We start from the raw sequence: 27,935 nt of genomic DNA, 5'->3' as shown, positions 1-27,935 counted from the left end.
AGGGATCTCCTGGTCACCGTTCTCCGCGGTCTGGGGATTTCCGACCCAACTCTTTCAGTTGGTCTGGGGGGCCTCGCGTGGTGGGGACGCCAGCCGCCACGGCCTGAGGGGACCGCCTGCCCAATTCTGCCAGCTGGCCTGGGAAGGAGGAAGGGAGGGACTCCGGTCGCCTGCCGTCCCGCCCAGGAAAGCCCGCGTCCCTCGGTGTTCTCACTGGAGCTGGTTCTCCCAGACAGTCAGCCGTTCCAGGATGGGGTATGCTGTCCCTTTGATCTCCGTCGTGGCTCCGGGAGCTGCTCTGCACCGTCTCCACTCCCCCAGCAGCTGTTCTGGAGGAGGAAAGGTGAGGGCGGCAAGGCTGTCGAGACTGGTGGCGGAGGAGTCGGTGAAGGTGGAAGAGGGCACCGTGGTGGTTGCAGAGCCGCCGGAGCAGGAGGGGGAAGAGGGGGGAGGAGGGTGGGCGCGTCGGCTGCTGCGGGGCGTGGGGACCGCGCGGCGGAGAAAGAGAGGCTGTGTACACTTTTGAAGTCAAGTTGGAATCAATACAAACTAAATTAATAGATTTAGTATATTAAAATGTAATTCCTTTGGTAAACATAAAGAAAAAAGTATGAGATTCTAGACAAAAGGAAAGGGTAGGGTGGTGTGATGGTGGCTTCGTATCAGAATTCTCGCCTGCCATGCTGGAGACCAGGTTCGATTCCTGGTGCCTGCCCATGCAAAAAAAAAAAGGGAAAGGATAACTGATTTGAAACATGTATAATAAAAGATTATGGTGGTTCAGTGGTGGCTTCCATGAGGGAGACCTGGGTTTGATTCCAGACCATGCACTCTCCCCCCCAAAAAAAGAAAGCTGTAATGGGGGGAAGGAAGGACAAAAAGGCATAAACCGTACAAAAAACAATTAGCAAAATGGCAAAAGTAAATCTTGTCATATTAACAATTTCCCTAAACGTAATGGATTAAACTCTCCAATCAAAAGGCAGAGGTTGGTAGGGTGGATAAAGTAACATGATGACCTATATCCTGTTTACAATTGCCCTATCTTATATGAATGGTGGTGATGGTAGCACAATATTGTGAACATTATTAACCGCACTGAAATATATACCCGACTGTTATTAAAAGGGGAAATGTCCAATTATATATATGGTAACAGAATAATTAGTTTTAAAAAGTTCTTGGAACACTACAAAAATAGTATACCTTAAGTTAAACCATGGCTATAGTTAATAGTGCAATTATAAAAATGCGCTATCATCAATTGTAACACATGTTTCACAACAAGCCAAATTGTTAATAATAGTGTGGTATACGGAATCCTATTTTGTATGCATAATTGTTCTATAAATCCACAACTTCTCTAATCAAGAAAAAGAGAGAGACCTATCTTACATCAATAGATGTAAATAAGCTGAAAGTGAAAGGATGGGAAAAATATTTCATGCATTAGTAATCAAAGCAGAGAGTGAGCTGCAATATGAAAGAAGTAACAAAACAAGATTTAGGTAAAAAACTATTACCAAAGACAAAGAAAGACATGAATTAGCTCTAAAAGGTCAATTTAACAGGAGGATTCAACAATCATAAACATATATGCACCAAACAGCAAAGTGCCAAAATGAAGCAAGGGATGACGGAACTGAAGAGAGAAATAGATTGTTTACAATAATAGTTGGATATTTTAATACCTCACTTTCAACACTATGTAGAACATTCAAACAGAAGATCAATAAGGAAAGAGAGGACCTGAACAACACTGTAAACCAACTGTATCTAACCAACATATACAGAACTCCTCATTCAACAATGGCAGAATATATATTGTTTTCAAGTGCACACAGATCATTCTCTAGGACAGACTATGTTAGAGTACATGAGAAGTCGAAATACATTTTAAAGTACCGAAATCCTAAAAAGTAACTTCTCCAACTATAACAGAAAGAAGCTGGAAATCAATAATAGAAGGAAAGGTAGAAAATTTACAAATATGTGGAAATTAAACAGTATACTCTTAAACAATGGGTTAAAGAAAAAAATTACCAGGGGAATTAGAAAATACTAGAGACAAATGAAAACTAAAAGAAAATATACCCATATTTATGGGATGCAGAAAAGGCAGTGCTCAGAGGGAAATTTATAGCTCTGAATGTCTGTTTTAAGAAACTAATAACCTCAATTACATCTTGAGGAACTAGAAAAACAAGAGCAAAGTATATCCAAAGTTAGAAGAGTAAAGGAAATAATTAAGATTAGAGAAGAAGTAAATGAAACAGAGAACAGATGTGCAGGTTTGAAGCTGTTTTGTACCTTAGAAAAGGCCATGTTCTTTTAATACATCCCTGTGGGGGCAAACCTAATGTGGGTGAGATCTTTTGATTAACTTGTTTCAAATGAGATGCGACCTCTTCCATTCAAGGTGGGTCTTAATCCTTTACTAGAGCCCTTTATGAGAAAGGATAAAAGACAGAAAACTTGAGAGAGCTTGAAGAGAGAGTAATACCCAAAGAAGCAAGCCCCAACAGAAACTGAAAGAATCAGAACCCAAAAGTAACGAAATCTGGGAGAGAAGGATCAGCAGATACTGGACATATGCCTTACCACGTGACAGAGGAACCCCGGATGCCATCAGCATTTCTTCAGAGAAGGTATCATCTTATTAATGCCTTAATTGTTATATTTTCATGGCTTAGAATTGTAAATATGTAAACTAATGAATCCCCATTGTTAAAAGCCAGTCCATTTCTGGTATATTGCATTTCAGCTGCTTTAGCAAACCAAAATGACAGAGAAACAATTGAGAGCATAAACAGAACAAAAAGTTGGTTCTTTGAAAAAAAAAAATCAATGAAACTGACAAGAGAAAAAAAAGAGAAAAGATGTAGATAACTAAAACTGGAAAGAAAAATGGTAACTAGACTAACAAGAGTAAAGATGTAAGCAACTAAAACTGGAAAGAAAAATGGTAACGAGACTAACAAGAGAAAAGATGTAAGTAACTAAAACTGGAAAGAAAAATGGTAACTAGACTAACAGGAGAAAAAAATGCAAATAACCAAAGCTGGAAAGGAAAATGGTGCCATCACTACTGACCTTAGAGAAATAAAAAGGATTATTAAGAAAGTATTATGAATAATTGTATACCATTGTGGTGGATTGAATAGTTACCCTACTTTGGACATGTTCTTGGTCTTGAACCACATTCTGGAAAGTTTATAACCATTGTAAATAAGATATCTTCAAGACGTTATTTCAGTTAAAGTGTGGCCCAACTGAATGAGGATGGGACTTGATCTGATTACAAGAGTCTTTTATAAGTAGAGTGAAAGTCAGAGGGAAAAGCCACAGGGAGCAGTAAGAAGCTGAAACTCAATGAAACCAGGAAGCAAAAGTAGATGCTGCCATGTGCACTATCACATGACAGAAAAGACCAAGACCAAAGGACCGGCAAAGCCAGCCCAGAATGCCACAGTCTTCCAGCTGTGACATGAAAGAAAAGACCAGGACCGAAGGACTGGCAAAGCCAGCCCCAGAATACCACAATCTTCAGGGAGAAATCACTCACGTGCTGATGCCTTGATTTTGGAATTCTCCTAGCTTCAAAACAATAAGCCAATGAATTCTCACTGTTTAAGCCAATCCTTTGTTTTAGCAGCTAGGAAACTCAAAACAGCAAACATACTAGATAACCCTTGAAGAAAAGGAAAAATTCCTAGAAATATATCAATTACCTAAATTGACTCAAGAAGAAATAGAAAACATCAGCAAATCTTTAATAAGTACAGAGATTGAATCAAAAATTTAAAAACCTTCCACCAAAGAAAAGTCTAGGTTTGATGGCTACATGGGTGAATACCACCAATCATCTAGACAGGAATTAATAATGATTCTTCTCAAACACTTCCAAAGAATTCAAGAGGAGGAAACTTGTTCTTTCTAATTCATCCTTTGATACAAGCATTACTCTGATACCAAAGCCTGATAATGACATCACAAAAAAAGAAATTATAGACCAATTTCCCTTATGAATATAGTGGTAAAAATCATTAAAGAAATAATAGCAAACCTAATCCAATGGCAGATTAAAAAAGATTATACACCATGACCAAGTGGGATTCAACCCAGGAATACAGGGATAATTCAACCTATGAAAATTAACCAATGTAATACATTACATACATAGAATGATGCAAATAACCCCACATGATTATCTCAATAGATGCAGAAAAGGCATTTGACAAAATCCAACATTTATCTTGATGAAACACTCAGAAAAGTAAGAATAATGGGAATTATCTCAGCATGATGAAGACCATTTATGAAAACCCACAGCTAACATCACATTCAATGCTGAAAGACTTAAAATTTTCCCCCTAATATAAGGAATGAGAAAAGATGCCTGCTTTCACTCCTGCTATTCAATACTGCACCAGAAGTTCTTGCCAGAGCAGTTAGGCAAGGCAAAGAAAATTAAAGGAATCCTAACTGGAAAGTATATTTGTTTGTTAAAGCTGTTGGAATATAATATACCAGAAACAGAATGGCTTTTAAAAAGGGAATTTATTAAGCTGCAAGTTCACAGTTCTAAGGCCATGAAAATGTCCAAATTAAGACACCCGTTACCTTAAGTCAAGAAAGGATGACGCTGACCAGGACACCTCTGTCAGCTGGGAAGGCATGTGGCTGGTATCTGCTGCAGTCTTTGGCTTCCATTTCATAAGGCTTCCCATTGCAAACAGCTTCCCCAAGGGTATTTTCTTCCTGCATATCCAAATGTCTGTGTCTCCTGTTGGCTCTAAAGCTTTTTCCAAAACAGCTCCCTCTTAAAGGACTCCAGGAAGTAACCCTGGGTGGAGACACATCTCCATGGAAACCACCTAATCAAAAGGTCCCACCCACAGTTAGGTGGGTCACATCTGCATGGAAACAACTTAATCAAAAAGATCCCACCCAACAGTACTAAAGCAAGAGTAAAGAATATGGCTTTTCTGGGGTATACAACAGCACAAACTGGAACAGAGGGGAAAATGTTAAACTATCTCTATTTGCAGATGGCATGATCACATATGTAGAGAAACCAAAGGTACCCTCAAGAAAACTATTACAGCTACAAAATGGCAGGGTACAAGGTCAACACTCAAAAAAACTGAGCTCCTATACACCAGCAATGAATAATCCGAACAGGATATTAAAAAAATTCCATTTACAATAGCATCTAAAAGAATAAAATATCTAGGAATAAATTTAACTAAGAACACAAAACATATACACTGAACACTACAAAACATTGCAGAAAAAAATTAAAGACATCCTATGTTCATGGACAGAGTTATCATTGTTAATATGTAATTATCATCCAAAGTAATATAAAAATTAAATGCAGCCTTTTTTGCAGAAATGGAAAACTTCAAATTTATATGGAACTGTAAGGGGTCTCAAATACCCAAAATAATCCTGAAAAAAGAAAAACAGTTGGAGGACTCATACTTTCCAATTTTGATTGAATTATAAAGTGATAGTAATAAACAGTGGTGGTACTGGCTCAAAGACAGACAGATTATGGGAACAGGATTGAAAGTTCAGAAATAGACCTGCACATCTATAGCTAGTTGATTTTTGACAAGATACTAAGTTCATGCAGTGGGGAAAGAATATTCTCTCCAACAAATGATTTTGCAAAAGTTAGATATCCACATACAGAAGAATAGGTAGACCCCTACTTTCACATCACATACAAAGATCAACTCAAAATGGACAAAAGACCTAAATATAACAGCTGAAACAATAAAATCCATAGAAGATAACATAGGAGCAAACCTTTATGACCTGAGACTTAGCAATGGATTCCTAGATATGACACCAAAAACATGAGCAACAAAAGGAAAAATATATATATATATTTGATTTTATCAGAATTAAAAACATTTGCACATCAAAGGAACTTATCAAAAAAGTGAAAAAACCTACAGAATGAGAGAAAATAGTTTCAAACCATATAGCACACTAGAGTTTAATCTACAGAATAGAGAAAGAACTCTTAAAACTCAACACCAAAAAGACAAAAAAATTCTTTTCAATAGGCAAAAGATTTGGATAGACATTTCTTCAAAGAAGATATACAACGGCCAGTAAACACATGAAAAGATGCTCAACATTATCAGGCATCACGGAAATGCAAATCAAAACTGTAATGAGATACCATTTAATCAATAAAAAAGGATTCCAAGCAGCCAATACAGGCAACATAAAGTCTATGCATTAGGGCTGACGTATATTAGTGTTCATATACAAAACACATTACATTCCACAAATCAAAGTCATGGGAGTATCTCAGCTGTTTCTCACCCATGTCTACGTAAATTTGTTTTAAGCATATTCTTCGCTCCTAATTTCCATGCTTTGGCAGATAAAAGGAGGCAAGTTGGGGTAGGAGTAGTAAAGGTTAAATAAATGTATATATTCAAAAATAAATATACTGTGATTTAATAAATGGCCTGTCATGCTGGAATAAAAAAGAAATATCTCAGAAAGGTTAAAAAAAAATTGGTGAGGTTCTTGAATAAGGAATAGTTTCGTATTAGTAATGCTATGTCGTTTTTTTCTTAATATATTTTACTACTCTCAAAATTTAATGCATACTTGAATTCAGCTACAACTTATGGAAGATCCAGGACTGCCAAAATTAAAAAGTAAAATAAAAGATTCCTAAAAATTGTAAATTAATATATTTTCAAAATAAATGAACATACATGGGTGTTCATTATATTCCCTTCACTTTTATATATATTTGAAATTTACCATGATAAAAAGTTAAATTAAAAATAATAAAAGGGTGGTAGTATTTCATGAAATATTGGAGGATTCAGCTGCATTATAATATTTGATTGGATTTCTTAAAAAAAACCGGACATAGCATGTAGGAATAGGACTACATTTAACACTCATGCAACAGTTTGATCTTTTCAAGGAAGTGACATCCAAGATGATATGGCTAGTTAGTGGCAGAGCAGAGATTAAATATCTTTTTACTGAAAAAGCCATTATATCTGGGTCTTTAAAATAAGAGCAAAGATCTGATTACTTCTTACAATGTAAAAAATAAAATGATTTAACTTTTTAATGAAAGAGGATTTTATTGAACTGTCCAGGGAACTTAAAATCCACAGCTTCCAAGGCTAATAACATTTAGCCTAAATTCTGTTTGAACATTATTTAAATTCCCTAAAACTTTTGTTCATAGATTAAATGTTACACCCTCAACAGACATTTGTCATAATAATAGCTCAGAGTCTGAGATATTTATCCACCACAAACCACGTGGTACAAAACACTTAATAAATTTCTCAAGTCACAGTCCAAAACATGCCAAAAAATCCCAACTGTTAACACCTTCTTCATGAAAACGCTACTCCTTTTGAGATGAAATAGCAAAGCTTTTTATTTGCCTATATTTTACTGAGAATCCTTCCATATAGAAAATGAATACCAACGTGTTATATACCTAGTTTTCCCTATGCCTGAGAAATGTAACCTACTCTAAGAAAGCCGATAATGGGGAAAATCTGAGACACTGGAATATGTGTGGGCATTTATAATTCTAAATCATTATCTGTGTGCGTAATCCACGAGAGAGAGAAGACAGAAAACTGATTAAAGTAACAGTTACTAAATCATCTACAAATCTCAGGCTACACTATTTGACTCTATGTTGTGAGAGGCTCTAAGAGTGTAATAGTTACTCAACCTCTCTGAACCTTAGCTTCCTCATCTCTAAAACAGAAATATTTCACAAAGTTGATTCAATAAAGTAAGATAGTATGTTTAAAATGCAGAACACAATGCAGGCATCACACTAAGTATACAGCAAAGGTCCGCTGTTATTAGCTGGTATAATTACAAACCAATAAAGGGATTAGGAAAGGCAGTAAACTGGACTAAATATGAGGAAATCAGGGAAAAAGTTCAACTGCTGGAAAAGTATAGCTAATTGCATTAGACCTCAATATTCATCTCTGTAAGATTAAGAAATTGGATCAGGTGTCTAAGTTCCCTTACATGCTAAAAGTTTATAAATTAGGGGTACCATGCCTATAACCCAGGCATACCAAGGAGATTGGGGGCCAGAATTCCCAGCCCCACGTGGGGTTTTAGGAGCTACATTAGGATTCTCAACCCTTCCGAAAGTAAATAAGGATATCTCAAAATACAGAGTACCTAACAAATGTTTTAAAAAATATTTTTGTAAACAACTTGGTTAAAAGGTTCATCTTTTAGAAGAAAGTCATTTTTGAAGAGTTTTATAAATAAAGTATTTTTTTGAAAATGGAAGCTTTTAATGGTTTCCCTATTAATTTCCAAGATTATTCTTTAAACTACTTTTAAATTTCTTTAATAAAATTTTTATGCCCAATAGCACCTTAATCAAAACAACAATTTTAAGTAATTTGATAATCCCTAGCTAGCTATTTATATCCTTTTCATTGAAATATAGGCAAGTTCAAACATAAATTAGAAATCACCTTTTTTGAAGTCATTCACCTTCTTAATGAAAAGAATTTTCCATACCCAATGACAATAACAACAAAATACCTGAATGGCCCAGTGTGGTGGTACTTGACAGCAATAGAATACCTTCAGGCGTTCCAATATAGAAGTAGTCTTATCTTCAAACTGGTCTGCGAGAGCCTAAGGACACATATTACGATCAGCATCTATATGTGTAATAACTTTTAATATACACAAGATTCTTTTTATAGAAGTTGTATGAATGTACATATAAACAATGAAGAACTCAATTTATTTTTATTAGTAAAGGGATGCATGAATTTTTTTTGATTTCTTTAAATGTTTAAAAAACTTTAAAGTTAGTCAACATTTACAAGAACAAGCACATGAAAAATTTACCAGAAAAATAATCTTTCAAATTGAGATTACCTATAGTAACTCTATCAAAGAACTAGTTTTACTGATCAGCCTTTTTACTTTTTCTATGAAAAGCTGTTCTTTAGCATATCTATTTCATATCTGTAAAGCTAACTCGGAAAGACAATGGTACTTAGTAATGCAAATCAGAGAAAAAAACATTTGAAGAACTTCATTTAGGACTATTTTCTCAGGAATGAAGTTAAAAAAAAAATTAGGTCCATTTGATCACAGAGAGCAAGTTCTCTCCCCCTTCAGACACAGAGCTATTACACTGGATATTCACTCATAGGATAGCATGGTATAGTGCTTGTGGGCACTGCAAGCTACACACACTGAAGAAGCCATGGTATACTGAAATACCTGCACTGGTAGTGAACCACTGACCTCTCACAAACTACATCAAGAAGTAAACCATCGCTTCCAGGCCAAGATGGTGGCTTAGCAATGTGCGCATTTTAGTTGTTCTCCAGAACTACTACTAAATAACCAAAAACTGTACAGAACAGCTCCTGGATCCACCCATGTCAGTGACCGGACACACACAGTACCCCAGTCTGGACCAGTTGGACTGGATGCAAGACCCCCAGAACCGTGAGTTCTCCAAGCTGTGGCAGCCGCCACCCCCCCCCCACAGGCTGCTTCCCAGAGGGGAAAGGAAAGAAACTTTACCAGCAGCAGGGGCTGAGCCCAACTAAACACCAATTGTGGAATTAATTAACAAATTCTGACTACTAAAAATAGGCCCCCAGCTCAGGTGAACCTGGTCAAAGCGGAGGTCGCTCATTTTTGCCCCGGCACCAAGGGGGCAGGGCTGACAGAAAAAAAAAAGGAAACAGAGGTTTTTGTGGCTGTGTTTGTACAAAGGCTTGACTGCCTCTGGACTAAGTGGCAGGACTTCTCAGGCTGCAACTGCCCCAGGCATAGGCAGAAACAAGCTCGTTTGAGGGCTTGTCTGCAGCCTGTGCCTTCCCCAGGGGAGGGGTAAAGCCCAACTCAGGTGGAATCCCTCCCTCAAGGAAGTCAGACACCAGGGCTTGGTAATTTGAAGCCATTAAAACCCAGCCTACAACCTCTCCTCTGTCTCCACCACGCCCCCAGCAGGGAGAGTCTGCCAAAGTTAAAGGTACCGCATCATCTTATGCTGGTGGGACCTGCAGTCAGACAAGCACCACATACTGGGCAGGATAAGAAAAACAGAGCCCAGAGACTTCACAGGAAAGTCTTTCAACCTACTGGGTCTCAGCCTCAGGGAAAACCACGCAGGTGACTCTTTCCTCCTGATAGGAGGCCAGTTTGGTCTGGGAAAATCCAGCTTGGGTCTATAACATCTAAATAGACCCTCCTAAGGGTGGGGGGAGAAAGGCACCATACAAGCAGGGCAAGAAACAAGAAAACAAGAACTGAAAAATTATTCTCTGTTAAACAAAACCTAAGCTAGAGGTCTAGAATAAGCTGAACTGAATATCAAAGAACAGATAGACAACAAATTCATTCAGCAAGAAAATGCTAGGTAAAAGAAGTGAAAGCAATCTCCAAAATAAGCTAATCAAGGTAATTAAATGCCTAGACACCAGCAAAAAATAACAAATCACACTAGGAAAATGAAGATATGGCCCAGTCAAAGGAACAAACCAACAATTCAAATGACATACAGGAGCTGAAACAATTAATTCAGAATATACAAACAGACATGGAAAACCTCATCAAAAACCAAATCAATGAATTGAGGGAGGATATAAAGAAGGCAAGGAATGAACAAAAAGAAGAAATCAGAAGTCTGAAAAAACAAATCACAGAACTTATGGGAATGAAAGGCACAGTAGAAGAGATGAAAAAACAATGGAAAACTACAATGGTAGATTTCAAGAGGCAGAACATAGGATTTCTGAACTGGAGGACAGAACATCTGAAATCCGACAAGAAAAAGAAAATATAAGGAAAAAAATGGAAAAATTTGAGCAGAGACTCAGGGAATTGAATGACAATATGAAACGCACGAATATACGTGTTGTGGGTGTCCCAAAAGGAGAAGAGAAGGGAAAAGGAGGAGAAAAACTAATGGAGGAAATTATCACTGAAAATTTCCCAACTCTTATGAGAGACTTAAAATTACAGATCCAAGAAGTACAGCGTACCCCAAAGACAATAGATCCAAACAGGCATACTCCAAGACATTTAGAAATCAGAATGTCAGAGGTCAAAGAGAAAGAGAGAATCTTGAAAGCAGGAAGAGAAAAGCAATCCATCACATACAAGGGAAGCCCAATAAGACTATGCATAGATTTCTCAGCAGAAACCATGGAGGCGAGAAGACACTGGGATGATATATTAAAATTATTAAAAGAGAAAAACTGCCAACCAAGAATTCTATATCCAGAAAAATTGTCCTTCAAAAATGAGAGAGAAACTAAAACATTTTCAGACAAAAAATCACTGAGAGAATTTGTGACCAAGAGACCAACTCTGCAGGAGATGCTAAAGGGAGCACTAGAGACAGATAAGAAAAGACAGAAGAGAGAGGTGTGGAGAAGAGTATAGAAAAGAAGACTGAGTAAAGGTAAAAAGAAGGAAAATTAGATATGACATATAAAATCCAAAAGGCAAAATGGTAGAAGAAAGTACTACCTGAAATGGATTAAACTCCCCAGTCAAAAGACATGGACTGGCAGAACGGATTAAAAAGCAGGACCCATCTATATGCTGTCTCTACTCAGAGGACATGAGGACAAGGAGAGAAACAGACATCTGCACACCAATGTTTATAGCAGCATTATTTACAATTACCAAGAGATGGAAACAGCCAAAATGTCCATCAACAGACAGGTGGCTAAACAAACTGTGGCATATACATATGATGGAATATTATGCAGCTGTAAGACAGAATAAAGTTAGGAAGCATGTAACAACATGGATGGACATTAAGGACATTATGCTGAGTGAGATTAGCCAGAAACAAAAGGACAAATACTGTATGGTCTCACTGATATGAACTGACATCAGTGGATAAACCTGGAATATTTCGTTGGTAACAGAGACCATCAGGAGATAGAAATAGGGTAAGATATTGGGTAATTGGAGCTGAAGGGATACAGATTGTGCAACAGGACTGAATATAAAAACTCAGAAATGGACAGCACAATACTATCTAACTGTAATACAATTATGTTAAAACACTGAATGAAGCTGAATGTGAGAATGATAGAGGGAAGAGGGCTGGGGACATAAATGAAAGCACAAAGAAAGATAGACAATAAAGTCTGAGATGGTATAATCTAGGACTGCCTAGAGTGTATAATGATAGTGACAAAATGTACAAATTTAAAAAATGTTTTTGCATGAGGAAGAACAAAGGAACGTCATTAGTGCAGGGTGCTGAAAATAGATGGTAATTAATATTTTAAAATTTCAACTTATGTATGAGACTAAAGCAAAAAATGTTTATTTGGTACAAAATTTATATTTAGACTACTGCATCTCCTAATTTAACTTATGTAGATGGTTGAACAACATAAGTACATGGAACCTTGGGTAGGACATGAGATTTTGTTGATATGTCCAGAGTGATGCCCCAATGAATCCCAGAGTGATTTGATCAGTGAGTGGAAATGTGCTCGCAAAGTCCCCTTCGGGGAATGGTGAAAACGGGGGAAAATTCAACCTCCCCAAGTTGAATTCTTGATATTCTCACAAGCAGTGTGGACAACCAAAGCTATAGGCTGAGACCCCAGTCTTGGGGTTTGTTCATATGAAACTTAACCCCACAAAGGATAGGTCAAGCCTACTTAAAATTAGGCCTAGGAGTCACCCCCAAGAGAACCTCTTTTGTTGCTCAGATGTGGCCTCTCTCTCCAGCCAACACAACAAGCAAATTTAACACCCTCCCCCTGTCTACGTGGGGCATGACTTCCAAGGGTGGGGACCTTGCTGGCAACATGGGACAGAAATCCTAGAATGAGCTGAGACCCAGCACCAAGGGATTGAGGAAAACTCTAGAATGAGCATATGGATTGCTCTCAACCCAGCATACGGATTGAGAAAAGCTTCTCGACCAAAAGGGGGAAGAGTGAAATGAGACAAAGTGTCAATGGCTGAGAGATTCCAAACAGAGTCAAGAGGTTATCCTGCAGGTTATTCTTATGCATTAAGTAGATATCACCTTATTATCCAAGATGTAATGGAGAGGCTGGAGGGAACTGCCTGAAAATGTAGAGCTGTGTTCCAGTAGCCATGTTCCTTGAAGATAATTGTATAATGATAGAGCTTTCACAATGTGACTGTGTGATTGTGAAAATCTTGTGTCTGATGCCACTTTTATTTACCTTGTCAACAAAGGAGTAGAACATATGGAATAAAAATAAATAATGGGGGAACAAATGTTAAAATAAATTTAGTTTGAAATGCTAGTGATCAATGAAAGGGAGGGGTAAAGGGTATGGTATGTTTAATTTTTTTTTCTGTTTTCGTTTTATTTCTTTTTTTGAATTGATGCAGATGTTCTAAGAAATGATCATGATGATGAATATGCAACTATGTGATGATACCATGAATTACTGATTATATATGTAGAACGGAATGAGCATATGTTAAGAATGTTTGTGTTTCTTTCTTCTAATATTTTTTTAATTAATTAAAAAAGCAATAAATAAATAAATAAAAGCCATAATTTTGGACAGCTGTATTAAAAATAAATAAATAAATAAACCATCAAGACTCTGAGGCAAGGTACCAGGACCAACTGCAAAGGAAAAGGCTCACACTATCTGATGAGGAGCTCTGTCATCAAAAGAGCTCACAGCCTCAAAGGAGAAAGCATCACTCTGGAATTCCTAGGTAAATGCACAGACTGCAGTGCTATCGCCATGATATCCTAACCTGACTCTTCATTTGTTATTCATGGTATACTAAGTATATATATTTACTTGATATTGTACACTTATACTCTTCCTCAACTGTGAATTCTCATGAGCTTTTCTTGCACAAATGCGGTACTCATTGTCTTTTTAGTAGGTTGACTAGTTTTCATTGAGCTATTTTATGAGGATTAGATGGTAATAATATGCTAATATTAAATTTCAATTTTAATGGATTTATTGTAGTTATGCAGGAGAACGTCCATGTTTTTGAGGATAATGAAGCACCAGATAGGCAACTTACTCTCAAATACTTCAGGATACAAAAGAAATTTGTAATGTACTGGCAACTTTTCTGTGTTTTACAAAATTAATTTAAAAAGTTGAAGTTTCCAAAAAGAAGTAAAAGGTAGCAAGTACAAACTTCCTCAGAAAAAAGAAAAGGGACAGAAATGTAACATATCCCAGTTAAACAGAAACAGGATCAGTTTCTGAGCAGAGCAACTGAATTGGGGGTTCTCTGTATTATACTGACTATAAGATACATTTGCTAGTCTAAAAGAATCTTGCAGAATGAATTACTGTTCATAGCTGAAAACACTCACTATAGCACTTCTTTGACAGTTTAAGATGTTATTCAATCAAGAGAGAATAAATTGAGACATATCCAGATTCCTACACCATCTTGCTCAAAATATTTAACAAGTTTTCTGGCTTTACTTCACAGAAACTTAATAGCAAAAAGCTTGCATGTTATTGCCCAAAGCTGTTGAGTTGTATGAGAGAGGCTAAAAGAGAATAACCTTGGCTGAATACATATGGTTACAATACATAAATAAAGAGATCACTGAATTACTTCATAAGAGAGGGACAAAATTTTTAATCTATTTTTTTTGGAAAGAAAAAGATAATGCTCATTTAATAAAATTTTTAAAAACAAGCAAGGATGCAAAATTTTACTCTCACTAAGAACTAATAACATACAAAAAATATTTTCAATCAGAACCCATGTCACTTACTGTAGTTACTGCATCTAGACAAAACATAATATTCAGTAATAATACAAACCTGATTAATAAATAGATGTATTATATTCATATTCAGATACTCTGGGATGTTCTCGGAATATCTAAGTGCCTCTGATACTCTCATATACCCTCCAATATGGCAGAGACCACTGGATAGAGCCCAGGGAACCAATTCTTATTTGAGCTGGGGATACCATAATTAAGGCCCTATACAAGCTCAGTCACTCTTTTTAAGAACCTTATTAGGTCAATTTGTGATTAAAATGAGATAAAAAACAGAATTCTAAGCTATTTTCACTCCTGTGCAGAATAATTATCCTATACTTCTTCTTACCTTAAACAAGACAATCACCTACATAAGATTTACCTACCAGTAAAACTGGTAAGTCACCATTACGCAAAATACACAAAAGGAAGGAGTGTATTTTTCACAAAAAAAGGAAAAAAAGTCTAATGTGATAAAAAATATTTATTCCTTCTAGCCTCCTATGTTCTGGAGTATCTAGAAGAAAAATCTGAGATGATCATATGGTAGCCCATGACAAACTCTGGGATATGTCCTGTAACTGCTTGGTGAAGAATGCTTTGAAACTATTCCCTTTTTCTTTCTTTGCTTTGTATATATGTTACATTATAAAATTTTTAAAGTTTTTTTTTTTTTTAAAAAGGGGTGATAAATATATTGTGATTTCTGTATTTCCTTCATAGTATTCAAAATACTCTTTTCATATTTGCTAATTCACTGCAAATACAGGGGTATATTTATAGCACATCTCTAGGTTTTCAGAGTAGAATTATTTCTAGCAATCCATTTAGAAATAGTACTTGTTCGAGTTTGCTAGCTCCCAGAATGCAATATACCAGAAATGGAATGGCATTTGAAAAGGGGAATTTAATAAGTTGCTAGTTTACAGTTCTAAGGCGAGAAAATGTCCCAATTACAACAAGTCTATAGAAATGTCCAATCAAAGGCATCCAGGGACAGATACCTTGGTTCAAGAAGACCATGAAGTTCAGGGTTTTTCTCTCAAGTAAGAAGGCACATGGCAAATGCAGTCACAGTTTCTCTCTTGGCTGGAAGGGCACATGGCGAATATGACATCACCTGCTAGCTTTCTCTCCTGGCTTCCTGTTTCATGAAGCTCCCCAGGAGGTGTCTTCCTTCTTCATCCCCAAAGGTCGCTGGCTTGTGGGTTCTCTGCTCCTCGTGGCTATGTCGTTCTTCTCTCCTCTCTCTGAATCTCTTTCATTCTCCAAAATGTTTCCTCTTTTATAGGACTCCAGAAACTCATCAAGACTCACCCAAATGGGTGGAGACATGTCATCACCTAATCCAGCTTAACAGCCATTCTTGATCAAATCACATCTCCAGGGAGATGATCTGATTATAGTTTCAAACATACAGTATTGAATAGAGATTATTCTACCTTTATGAAATGGGATTTTGATTAAAACATGGCTTTTTTACGGTACATACATCCTTTCAAACCAGCACAGTACTATTATTTTCAAACAAACGAGTTCTTTACAGGCATGGTGAAATGAAAAAGGCAGGGGCTAGGAAGTAAAGTGATATGGATTCTGTTTTAGGTCTATCCTGAACAAGCAAGTTGCTTAACCAAATGGCACTCATTTATGAAGTGGTTCTTTAAATGATCCTCAAAGTTCCAACATTCTAAATCTCTATGTGGAGGTTTCTTAGTCATTTTAGACACCATTAGCTGAACACAAGTACTGCCTACATTTAATATAGGTAAAACCAGTATACAAATACTCTGGAAGTCAACAGAAGAATGTTAAGTACTAGGAGAATGGGACTGAATGAAAGGGAAGCTTTCAATGATTATGTTTTATGCTTTTCTGCACGTACATGAGCAATATGCTCAGTGAGAAATTGCAATTTCACAAGCTTTTATGAACTTCAAAGCAGTGTGCCCTAACCCTTCACTTGCCGTGTTTACATTCCAGTTTCTAAATTTTATGAATTTTATAAATTACACATTTGAAAGCAACGGGCACTTGGATATAAGGAAAAACTGGTCTGATGAGGTGGTTTTTAAGGAAAGATGGTCTGTAAAGAGAGAAGGGGAGAGATAAGCCAGTATTCAAGCAGACATTCACTAAACAAGTCATTAAGAGTGGCTCATTCCGCCATGTTTGTAGAAGTAGGAAAAAAAAAAGAGTGGCTCAGTGGAGAAGCTTAGCCTATAGGCATACCTCAGAGTTGCTTCTGGAGGATCGCTTTCGCTGCTCAGATGTGGCCTCTCTCTCTCTAAGCCCAACTCTGCAAGTGAAATCATTGTCCGCCCCACCCCTCTACGTAGGACATGACATCCAGGAGTGAAAGTCTCCCTGACAGTGTGGGAAAGGACTCCCAGGGATGCATCCGGCCCTGACACTGTGAGATCAACTATTCCATCCTGACACAAACGGGGAAAAGTGTAACTAAAGTATCAGTGGCAGAGAGAGTTCAAATAAAGTCGATAGGGTCTTATGCAAGCTTCAGCTAGACATTGCTACCCATCATGACCTGCCAAACCCCAACCAAGACCATTCCAGCCAATCGTAAAGAACACCTAGGGCAATATATAAGATTCCACAATGGTTCCATTAACTAGAGAAACTTTTCAGAAACCTACAACCTCCAGATGGGTCTCTGGTCCAGATAAGTCCTGAAACCTAGAGGGCACAGCCTCTCCAAAACACCAGATAGTTGCATCTCCCTACCCCATATTAGTGGAAGACGCTTCCAATATGAAAAAGTTAGAATAGTCACAGACCAAACATCCCTAAAGAGAGGGATAGAAAGATCAAAGGTGATGGTGAAGTTACACAGAGAAGATAAGATTTAACAAATGAATATGAACGGTGAATCATTAAATTGATATCTCTTTTAGTCTCCGCTATTTTAGAGCAGTTAGAAGTAAAAACTTAAAATTGTGGAATTGTAACCCATGCCAAACTCAGAAAGAAGGAAAAAAATCGATTTTGATGATAAAAAAATATTTAGGCCCTCTAGCTTCCTATATTCTGGAGCAGTTACAAGGAAAAATATGAGAGGATCGTATGGTAGCCCATGACAAACTCTGGGATCTGTCTTATTATAACTACTTGTTGAAGAGTGCTTTAAAAACTATTGTTTTTTTTTTCTTTCTTTGTTTTGCATGTTAAATAAAAAAATAAAAGTTTAAAAAAATAATAAAGTAAACAAAATCAGAGCTAAAAAAAAAAAAAAGCAAGTGTGGCTCATGTGGGGACAACCAAATCAATAGGCTGAGCCCTCAATCTTGGGGTTTGCCCCTATGAAGCTTATCCCTGCAAAGGATAAGCTAAGCCTACTTAAAATTAGGCCTAAGAGTCACCCCTAGAGAACGTCTTTTGAGCTCAGATGTGGCCTCTCTCTCTCAGCCGACAAGGCAAGCAAATTCACTGCCCTCTCCCTCTCTATATGAGACATGACTCCCAGGGGTGTAAACCACCCTGGCAACATGGGACAGAAATCCCAGGATGAGCTGGGACTCGGCATCAAGGGATGGAGAAAACCTTCTCAACCAAAATGGAGGAAGAGAGAAATGAGACAAAATAAAGTGTCAGTGGCTGAGAGATTTCAAACAGAGTTGAGAGGTTATCTCGGAGGTTATTACTCTCAGGCATTATATAGATAATCCCTTTTGAGTTTATGGTATATTGGCGCGGCTAGAGGGAAATATCTGAAACTATAGAGATGTGTTCCAGTAGCCATGTTTCTTGAAGATGATTATATAATGATATAGCTTTTTTTTTTTTTTTTTTCCATGTGCAGGCACATGGAATGAAACCCAGGTCTCCGGCATGGCAGGTGAGAGAAGTCTGCCTGCTGAGCCACTATGACCCACCAAATGATATAGTTTTTACAGTGTGACTTGTATGATTGTGAAAACCTTGTGTCTGATGCTTCTTTTATCCAGGGTATGAGTTAAAAACACAGATACAGATGAGTAAAAAATACAGATACAAAATAAAAAAACAGCGCGGGGAACAAAAATGGAGTAGATTGAAATACTAGTGGTCAATGAGAGGGAGGGGTAAGGGGCAAGGTATGTATGAATTTTTTCTTTTTTATTTCGTTTGCCGGAGAGATGCAAATGTTCAAAACTGATCATGTTGATAAAGACACAACTATATGATGATATTGTGAGTCACTGATTGTACACCATGTATAGAATATCTGTATGCCAAGAATGTTTGTATGTTTGTTTGTTAAGGTTTACAATAAAAATATTTGAAAAAAAATAAAAGTGGCTCAGGCTCCTGGGAACACAAACTAAGTGAAAACATCAGAGTCAACTCTAAGAGGGTGCCTGAAAAGAAGTGGATAAATAGAAGTAATGGGTAGAGTGAAGATCAATCTGGGGCATGGTCACGGAAAAGGAGAGCCAAGTCACAGAAAAGTAGGCACAACTACTAGGATACACCAAAGATGATTTCATGATACATGAACTGTTGTGACATGAGATTGTTTTCAAGTTTTACGACTCCCCTTTAATGTCATTTTCCCCTATATTTCACCTAAAAGTATTTATTCTTTGAGAAAATGTATTTATTTATATGAATCTGCTAACTCTCTGCAATAACAATGCCCAAATCTTCCTGGACTCACAGTACCATGGGTCAGGGAATATTTCTATGGAAAGGGGAATAAATTAATAAAACCCAGGAAAGAAGTGATTTGACTTTCCTTTTTTAATGCTCTGTCTCAGCAGCCAAAGAACATTCTTGAAAAAACTAGAGAAGATAGAGAATGCATTTTAAATTAGTAACTGAAGAATGCCTAAGTATTTAAGGACAATTCTGAACAAAGTCTGTTATGATTTAGACTTTATGTGCTCCCATATAAAAAGTATGGCACACATATCTTCAAAAAAGCACAGCTAGTCCCTAAGGGGCAAAGTTGATAAGTGGCTTTGGCTGGAAGGCAGATTTTAAAAGCCATGAACTTGGGTATTTAGCAGAAGAGATCTCCAAATTAAATGTGGAAAGTGCAGCCTGGTTTCTCCTTGCAGCTTATAGTGAAATGCAACAGGAAAGAGAGAAGCTGAGACCTGAACTCTTGGGTACAAAGAAAGCAGAGATTGACGTTCTAGAAAATTCTCGGCTTCCAGGAGGGGAGTCCCCAAAGAATGGTGCCTCATGTGAGATTTGGTCAAATGTGAAACCAAGAAAGCCAGGATTGGACATGGAATTACCCAGGAAGGATTTGTGGAAACTCTATGTCTGATGGGCATGATCCAAGGCTACTGCATAGAAAGTCAACAAGAGAGTTGTGGGACCTGTATAAACAGAGCTGCTGCCAGTTTGGACTGGGGGTTCCAGAGAAGGGACAGACAACCATGGAGGTTGAGGTCTGAAGTCAAGAAGCCTCAGGCCAGGAGAGCGGACCCACTCAAGCCCATGAAGAGGGTGAGTTTGCCCCGAAGGCAGAGGATGGGCCTTCCACCTCGTTGCAGTGGAAGAGTCATGCTGCCTCAGGCCTTGCAGAGGGTGAAGTACAGTCATTGGGGTTTGGGGAGCACCTGGCTGCCACCACATGGAGGGTTTTAGCATGTGCCCCAGAGACGGCAAAGCATTCAAGGGCAGCCCCAGTTCTTGGAGTAGGTGGTGCCGAGAAATAGGTGGTCTCCCCAATGTCCCCCAGAGTTGCGTCTGGAGAGAGGCAGGCCTCTGTGTAGGCATTTGGAAAGGGTGAGACTGCTGTTTTCTAAAGCCCTGAAGATAAATGACTCTCAGACTTTGAAATCTAATAGAGTTTGCCCTGTAGATTTTCGAAACCACATGGGTCCACTGACCCCTCTGTACTTTCCTCCCTATGGAAATGGGCATATGTATCCTATGGCTGTTCCTCCTTTGATTATTGGCAGCAAATAACTTGTTCTGAGTTTCTACAGGTGAAGAGCAGGAGGAGAACTTCGCTTTACGACAGATCACGCCTGTAATTAACTTTGAGATTTGTACAGGTTTTAACATTGTATAGTATTTGTAATGTTACTGAAATGGTTTAAGGATTTCTGATATTGTTATGGAATGCATGTACTTTGTATAATGGCTACTGGAACACAGCTCTACATTTTCAGGCAGTTCCCTCCAGCCTCTCCATTATATCTTAACTAAAATGATGATATCTACATAATGTGTAAGAATAACCTCCAGGATAACCTCTCAGCTGTGTTTGGAATCTCTCAGCCATTGACACTTTATTTTGTCTCATTTTGCTCTTTCCTCTTTTGTTCAAAAAGGTTTTCTCAATCCCTTGATGCTGAGTCTCGGCTCATTCTAGGACTTCTGTCCCACATTGCCAGGAAAGTCCAAATCCCTGGGAGTCATGTCCCACATAGAAAGAGGGAGGGCATTAAGTTTGCTTGTCATGTTGGCTGAGAGAGAGAGGTCACATCTCAGCAACAAAAGAGGTTCCCTGGGGGTGACTCTTAGGCCTAATTTTAGGCTTAGTCAATTCTTTGCACAGTTAAGTTTCAAATGAACAAACTGCAAGACTGAGGGCTTAGGCTATTGCTTTGGTTGTTACCATTGCTTGTGAGGATATCAGGAATTCTCCACATGGGGAAGCTGAATTTTCCCCTTTCTTGCCATTCCCCTAAGGGGACTTTGCAAACACTTTCTTATTCATTGTTTAAATCACTCTGGGGTTTATGAGGGCATCATTTTGGACAAACCTACAAAATCTCATGCCCTACTCAATCTTCTATGTACTTATGGTGTTCAATTAAGCTGTCCACGAAAGTTATATTTGGAACTGCACTAGTCAAAATATAAGTTTTGTACCAAATGAACATTTTTGCTTAAATTCACATATAAGTTAAAGTTTTAAAATATGAATTACTATCTATTTTCAACAACCTGCAATACTGACATTCCTTTGTTCTTCCTCATATAAAAACATTTTAAAATTTGTACATTTAGTTACTATCATTGTACACTCCAGGTATTTCTGGATTATACCATCTCAGGCTTTATCCTCTTTCTTTCTGATTCCATTTGTGCCCCCAGCCTTCCTCCCTCTGTCATTCTCACATTCAGCTTCATTCAGTGTTCTAACATTACTGTATTATAGTTGGGTAGTATAGTGCTATCCATTTCTGAATTTTTACAATCAGTCCTGTTGCAAAATCTGTATTCCTTCACCTCCAATTAGCAAATATCTCCCCTATTTCTATCTCCTGATAGTCTCTGTTCTCAACTGAAACTCTCCAAGTTCATTCACTAATGTCAGCTCATGTCAATGAGACCACTCATCCTTTTGTTTCTGGCTACTCTCACTCAGCATAATGTCCTCAAGACCCATCCATGTTGTAACATACTTCATAACTTTATCCTGTCTTACAGCTGCATAATATTCCATTGTATGTATATACCACAGCTTGTTTAGCCACTCATCTGTTGATGGACATTTTGGCTGTTTTCATCTCTTGGTAATTGTAAATAATGCTGCTATAAACATTGGTGTGCAAATGTCTGTTTGTGTCCTTGCCCTCATGGCCTCTGAATAAACACCTAGCAATGGTATTGTTGGGTCATATGGCAATACTGTACTTAGATTCCTGTGGAACTGGCAACTTGCCTTCCACAGCAGTTGTATCATACGACATTCCCACCAACAGTGGATAAGTGTGCCTCTTTCTCCAATCCTCTCCAGTGCTTGTGGTTTTCTGTTATATTGATAATGGCCATTCTAATGGGTGTTAGATATCATCTCATTGTTGTTTTGATTTGCACTTCCCTAATAGCCAGGGAAGCTGAGCATCTCGTCGTGTGCCTTTTGGCCATTTGTAGTCCTCTTCTGAGAAGTGTCTGTTTATGTCTTTTGCCCATTTTGTAACTGGGTTGTCTATCTTTTTGTTGTTGAGTTGAACAATCTCTTTATAAATTCTGGATACTAGACCTCTATCTGATATATCGTTTCCAAATATTGTCTTCCATTGTGTAGGCTGTCTTTTTACTGTCCTGACAAAGTTCTGTGACACACAAAAGTGTTTAATTTTGAGGAGTTCCTATTTATTTATTTCTTCAATGCTCATGCTTTGGGTGTAAGGTCTAGGAAACCACCTCCTATTATAAAATTTATAACATATTTCCCTACATTTTGTTCTAAAAGTTTTACAGTCTTAAGATCTAATGTTTAGGTCTTTGACCCATTTTGAGTTAATTTTGCATAGGGTATGAGATATGGATCCTCTTTCATTCTTTTCCATGTAGATATCCAGTTCTCTAGGCACCATTTATTGAAGAGACTGTTCTGTCCCAGATGAGTTGGCTTGACTGCTTTGTCAAAAATCAACTGTCCATAGATGAGAGGGTCTATATCTGAACACTCTATTTGATTCCACTGGTTAGTGTATCTATCTTTATGCCAGTACTATGCTGATTTGACCACTGTAGCTTTGTAATATGCCTTAAAGTCAGGTAGCGTGAGACCTCCGACTTCATTTTTCTTTCTCAGGATATTTTTAGCTATTCGGTGCACCCTCCCCCTTCCAGATAAATTCGTTTATTGGGTTTTTGATTTCTGAAAAGTAAGGTTTTGGGATTTTAACTGGTATTGCATTGAATCTGTAAATCAGTTTAGGCAGAATTGACATTTTAATTAATTTAGTTTTCCAATCCATGAACACAGTATGTTCTTCCATTTATTTAGGTCTTCTGTGATTTCTTTGAGCAATTTCTTATAGTTTTCTTTGTATAGGTCTTTTGTATCCTTAGTTAAATTTATTCAAGACGATCATGTGATTTTTCTGCTTTGATTTGTTAATACGGTGTATTACATTAATTGATTTCTTATATTGAACTATCCTTGCATACCTGGGATGAATCCTACTTGGTCATGGTGGATAATTCTTTTAATATGCTATTGGATTCGACTTGTAAGAATTTTGTTGAGGATTTCTGCATCTACAATATTCATTAGAGTATTGGTCTGTAGTTTTCTTTTGTTGTAATAGCTTTGTCTGGCTTTGGTATAAGGGTGATGTTGGTGTAACAGAATCAGGTAACCTTCCCTCCTCATCAATTTTTTTGAAGAGTTTGAGCAGGATTGGTACTAATTCTGTCTTGAATGTTTGGTAGAATTGACATGTGAAGCCATCTGGTCCTGACTTTTCTTTAGGGGGAGCTTCTTAATGACTAATTCCATTTCTTTACATGATTGGTTTGCTGAGGTCATCTATTTCTTCTCGAGTGAATGCTGGTTGTTCATGCCTTTCTAGGAAGTTGTCCATTGCATCTACATTGTTGAGTTATTAGCATAAAGTTGTTCATGGTATCCTCTCATTAACTCTTTTACTTTTGTAGGGTCAGTGGTTTTGCGTCCTCTTCCATTTCTGATCTTATTTATTTGCATCCTCTCTTCTTTTTGTCAGCCTCACTAAGGGTCCATCAACCTTACGGATTTTCTCATAGAACCAAATTCTGGTTTTGTTGATTTCCTCGATTGTTTTCATGTTCTCAATTTCCTTTACTTCTGCTCTAATCTTCATTATTTCTTTCCTTTTGTTTGCTTTGTGGTTGGTCTGCTGTTCTTTCTCTAGTTCTTCCAAGTGGACAGTTAATTCCTGGATTTTTGCCCTTTCTTCTTTTTTGACTTAGGCATTTAGGGCAATAATTTCCCTGTTAGCACTGCCTTTGCCACATCCCATAAATTTTGATATGTTGTGTTTTCATTTTCATTTGCCTCAAGATATTTACTGATTTCTCTTGTAATTTCTTCCTTGGCCCACTGGTTGTTTAATAGTGTGTTGTTAAGCCTCCATATATTTGTGAATTTTCTGGCATTCTGACTAACACTGATTTCCAACTTCATTGCTTTATATCTGAGGAAGTGTTTTGTATGATGTCAGTCTTTTTAAATTTATTGAGACTTGCTTTGTGACCCAGCGCATGGTCTATCCTTGAGTATGGGGAATCCCTAAATAAGATGGGCCATCTCAACGTGGCAGTCCAGGATGCAGGACACATCCTGGACTAAAGGGGCTGCTATGGAAGAGAGGACCATATAACATTAGGGAAGTAGAAGTCAAATAAGGAAAAAGAGTAAACAAGTTATATAACGATGAGTACACTTGCACATACGCATACCTTAGACTGATATAATACCCTGAAGCAATGATATAATAAAAGCACAGCAAGTGGATCCTTCCGTGGCAGATTCTGTACCCAAAATCTGCCCATCTTTTTCTTCTTGCTTGCATTTCCCCACAGCTGGCACCCAAACAGGGACCATTCTGAGATCTCCATGTCTGGAAGGGAGTATCTTGCCTTACCTGATTGCAGGGCTTTGAGACATATCCTTTCATTTTCTTTGGAAAACCTCGGTAAATCATGGGGAATTCCCTTTCGCCAGCATAGCAGAAACATGAGGCTGAACTGCTTTTTCTCCTTAAAAAGGTGGGTCACTGTGTGTGTGACAGGCATTTAACACGGTTGTTGCAAGAAATTTCTGATAACTGTTCCTGGTACCCGGATGCTGGAACTCTTTCCCTAGCAGATTGGGAAAAATTGGGACACACCCTGCATGAGGAGCCACAGGCTCCTATTCCTGTCCTTTACACATGGCATCTCTGCCAGGATGCTATTAGTAAAATAGAAGTGCCTTCCCTACCACCTTCCTCTTCTCTTGGGTTAACTACCCCTGCTTTGGCACCTATAGTACCTGTGCCTGCTTTAAATTCTCTTGAAACATCATACTCTCCTTCCCCTAGCTATGCCGGTGCCAGTCAGCCCCCCATGCCCATGCAGCAGCTAGCTCAGGAGGCTCGAAAAGAAGGCAAGCTTATTGCTCTTTGTCCAGTAATGTGAGACAGAAATCAAGCTCCTCGATTTGATAGTTTGCCATATACCATGTTTAAGGAATTAAAAAAGGCCACTAACAAGTACGGTGTGCCTACGTGTTAAGCATGATAGAAGGTATTAGGGGAGTATACGAAATGACGCCCTTCAACTGGAAAGTTTTGATTAAAACCATAGTCTCTTCTGCCCAATATGCGGTTTGGGCTCAAGAGTACAAAGACTTAGCCACTATTCAAGCCATGTACAGCTTAGATAATGGAATTGCTGTTAGTCTTCAATAGCTTATGGGGGAGGGCCCTTATTTGGATGTTAATCAGCAAATTACTTACCCTAGACCCACACATGAACAAATTTCTTCCTTAGCTCTAAAAGTGTGGCATAAAATTCCAGACGCTAAAACACCTACTGGGTCCTTTGCAACTGTCAAACAAGAAGCAGCTGAAACCCATTTGTCTTTCATTGATAGATTAGGTAAGGCTATCATTCGACAAATTGACAATGAACAAGTGGGACAAGTCCTGCTCTGCTAATTGGCTTATGAAAATGCTAACCAAGATCATAAGGCTGCTTTAAAGGGTATTTATATGAAACCTGATGTTACTATTGCTCAGATGATTTCAGCCTGCCAAAACGTTGGAACAGAAAACCATAAAGCTCAGCTATTGGCAGCTGCTTTAAGAACTACTGACCATTTGGTGCTTTAATTGCAACAAAAAGGGACATCTCAAAAAGGACTGTAAAGTCAAGGCTGGTCGCCCTTCAAAAAATGCCCTAAATGTAATAAAGGATATCACTGGGCCAATCAATGCTATTTAATGGTAAATCAGGGAAACTTGCAAATGGGCATGTTCCCTGCCCAGGTGCAACAGGGGATACCACTGTTAACAGCCAACCCCTTACCTTCCTGCAATCCATTCACGCCACCCAGGGCAGTGCCAGAATCGACCTAAAAGTGACCGAGGAAAAATTCCTGGAATTTCCTGGTACAATTTATACAATACCCACTAATTTTCAGGGACCTCTTCCTGGCAAGGTTGTTGGCCTGCTCCTTTCTCGTTTCCACGCAGCCAAACTACAGTTTTTTGTCATCCTGGGGGTGACTGACTCTGATTATACTGGTATTGTTGAGCTCCAGGTATGGGCTTTAATTCCTTTAACCCTGCAAAAAGATGCTTTCATTGCACAATTAATTGTGCTGCTCTATATTTCTACCCAAATTCTACCAAAATTACAAGAAAACAAAGGATTTGGTTCTACTATAGTAGCTACTAGTGTTCAAATTAATCATAACAGACCCACCTTAACCATACAGATAAAAGACCTTTCCTTTACTGGTGCATTAGGCACTGGGGCAGATGCCTCTGTCATCCGCTTTCCTCTTGGCCCTCGGTTTGGCCCAGGCAAGACGTAAGTCCCATATGGGGCATTGGGGGTAGCTCCTCAGCTTATAAAGGTACCAGATGGCTGTCCTGTATCAACCAAGGCTCCAAGATAGACCTATTATAGCCTTAATTTTAGACATTACTTTTGTAATATGGGGTAGAGATCTCCTAGCCCAACTCCAAACTACTATCAAAACAAATTTATCCTAATGGCCTCCATGGTAATTACAGCCTTACCCTTGCGGTGGCTCCCAGGAGAACTGGTTTGGGTCAATCAATGGCCATTATCTCAAGAAAAATTAATGGCTGTGGAGGCCCTCATTTCTCAAGAATTGGCTGCTAAACATATAGAAGAGTCTACTAGTCCTTGGAATACTCCCATTTTGTTATAAAGAAAAAAATCTGGTAAATGGCATCTATTACATGATTTAAGGGAAGTAAACAAAAGTATTATACCCATGGGCCTTTTGCAATGTAGTCTCCCTAATCCAAATCTTGTATCTCAAGAATATTCTCTGTTTGTGGTAGATTTAAAAAATTATTTTTTTCACCACACCTTTAGCTCCTCAAGACAAAGAAAAATTTGCATTTACTGTTCCTACTCTTAACAATCAAAGACCGACTAAACAATATCAGTGGAAGGTACTTGCTCAAGGAATGATGAACAGCCCTATACTTTGCCAATATTTTGTTTATAAAGTGCTGTTCCCCTTTAGGCAACAGTATCCACAACTGATAATACTTCATTACATGTATGATATTTTAGTAGCTGGTCAATCCTTAAATTCTCAAGTTCTTTCTCAATAACAGCTTTTCTGGCCATAGCAGGACTACACATAGTCCCTGAAAAAATCCAACTAAACTTTCCCTTTTCTTACACAAACTTCTGGCCATTTCCTCAGTCCCCAATTTGCCTA

At 38.0% G+C, this 27,935-nt stretch overlaps 1 protein-coding gene across 4 annotated transcripts in view; it reads right to left on the bottom strand.

The window, feature by feature from the left end:
* Nucleotides 1-27,935, bottom strand: part of TTC27 (tetratricopeptide repeat domain 27) — a 312,437-nt gene that overhangs the window by 118,444 nt on the left and 166,058 nt on the right. For all 4 annotated transcript variants that reach the window (XM_077135030.1, XM_077135029.1, XM_077135028.1 and 1 more), the window contains one exon: nt 8,590-8,685. In XM_077135030.1, the coding sequence (XP_076991145.1) occupies nt 8,590-8,685 (96 nt within the window). The remainder of the gene's footprint in view (nt 1-8,589; nt 8,686-27,935) is intronic.

Source organism: Tamandua tetradactyla, chromosome 17 (genome assembly GCF_023851605.1).
Source record: "Tamandua tetradactyla isolate mTamTet1 chromosome 17, mTamTet1.pri, whole genome shotgun sequence".
In the NCBI taxonomy this organism is placed as follows: Eukaryota; Metazoa; Chordata; class Mammalia; order Pilosa; family Myrmecophagidae; genus Tamandua; species Tamandua tetradactyla.
This window is presented reverse-complemented; position numbering and strand designations above follow the sequence as displayed.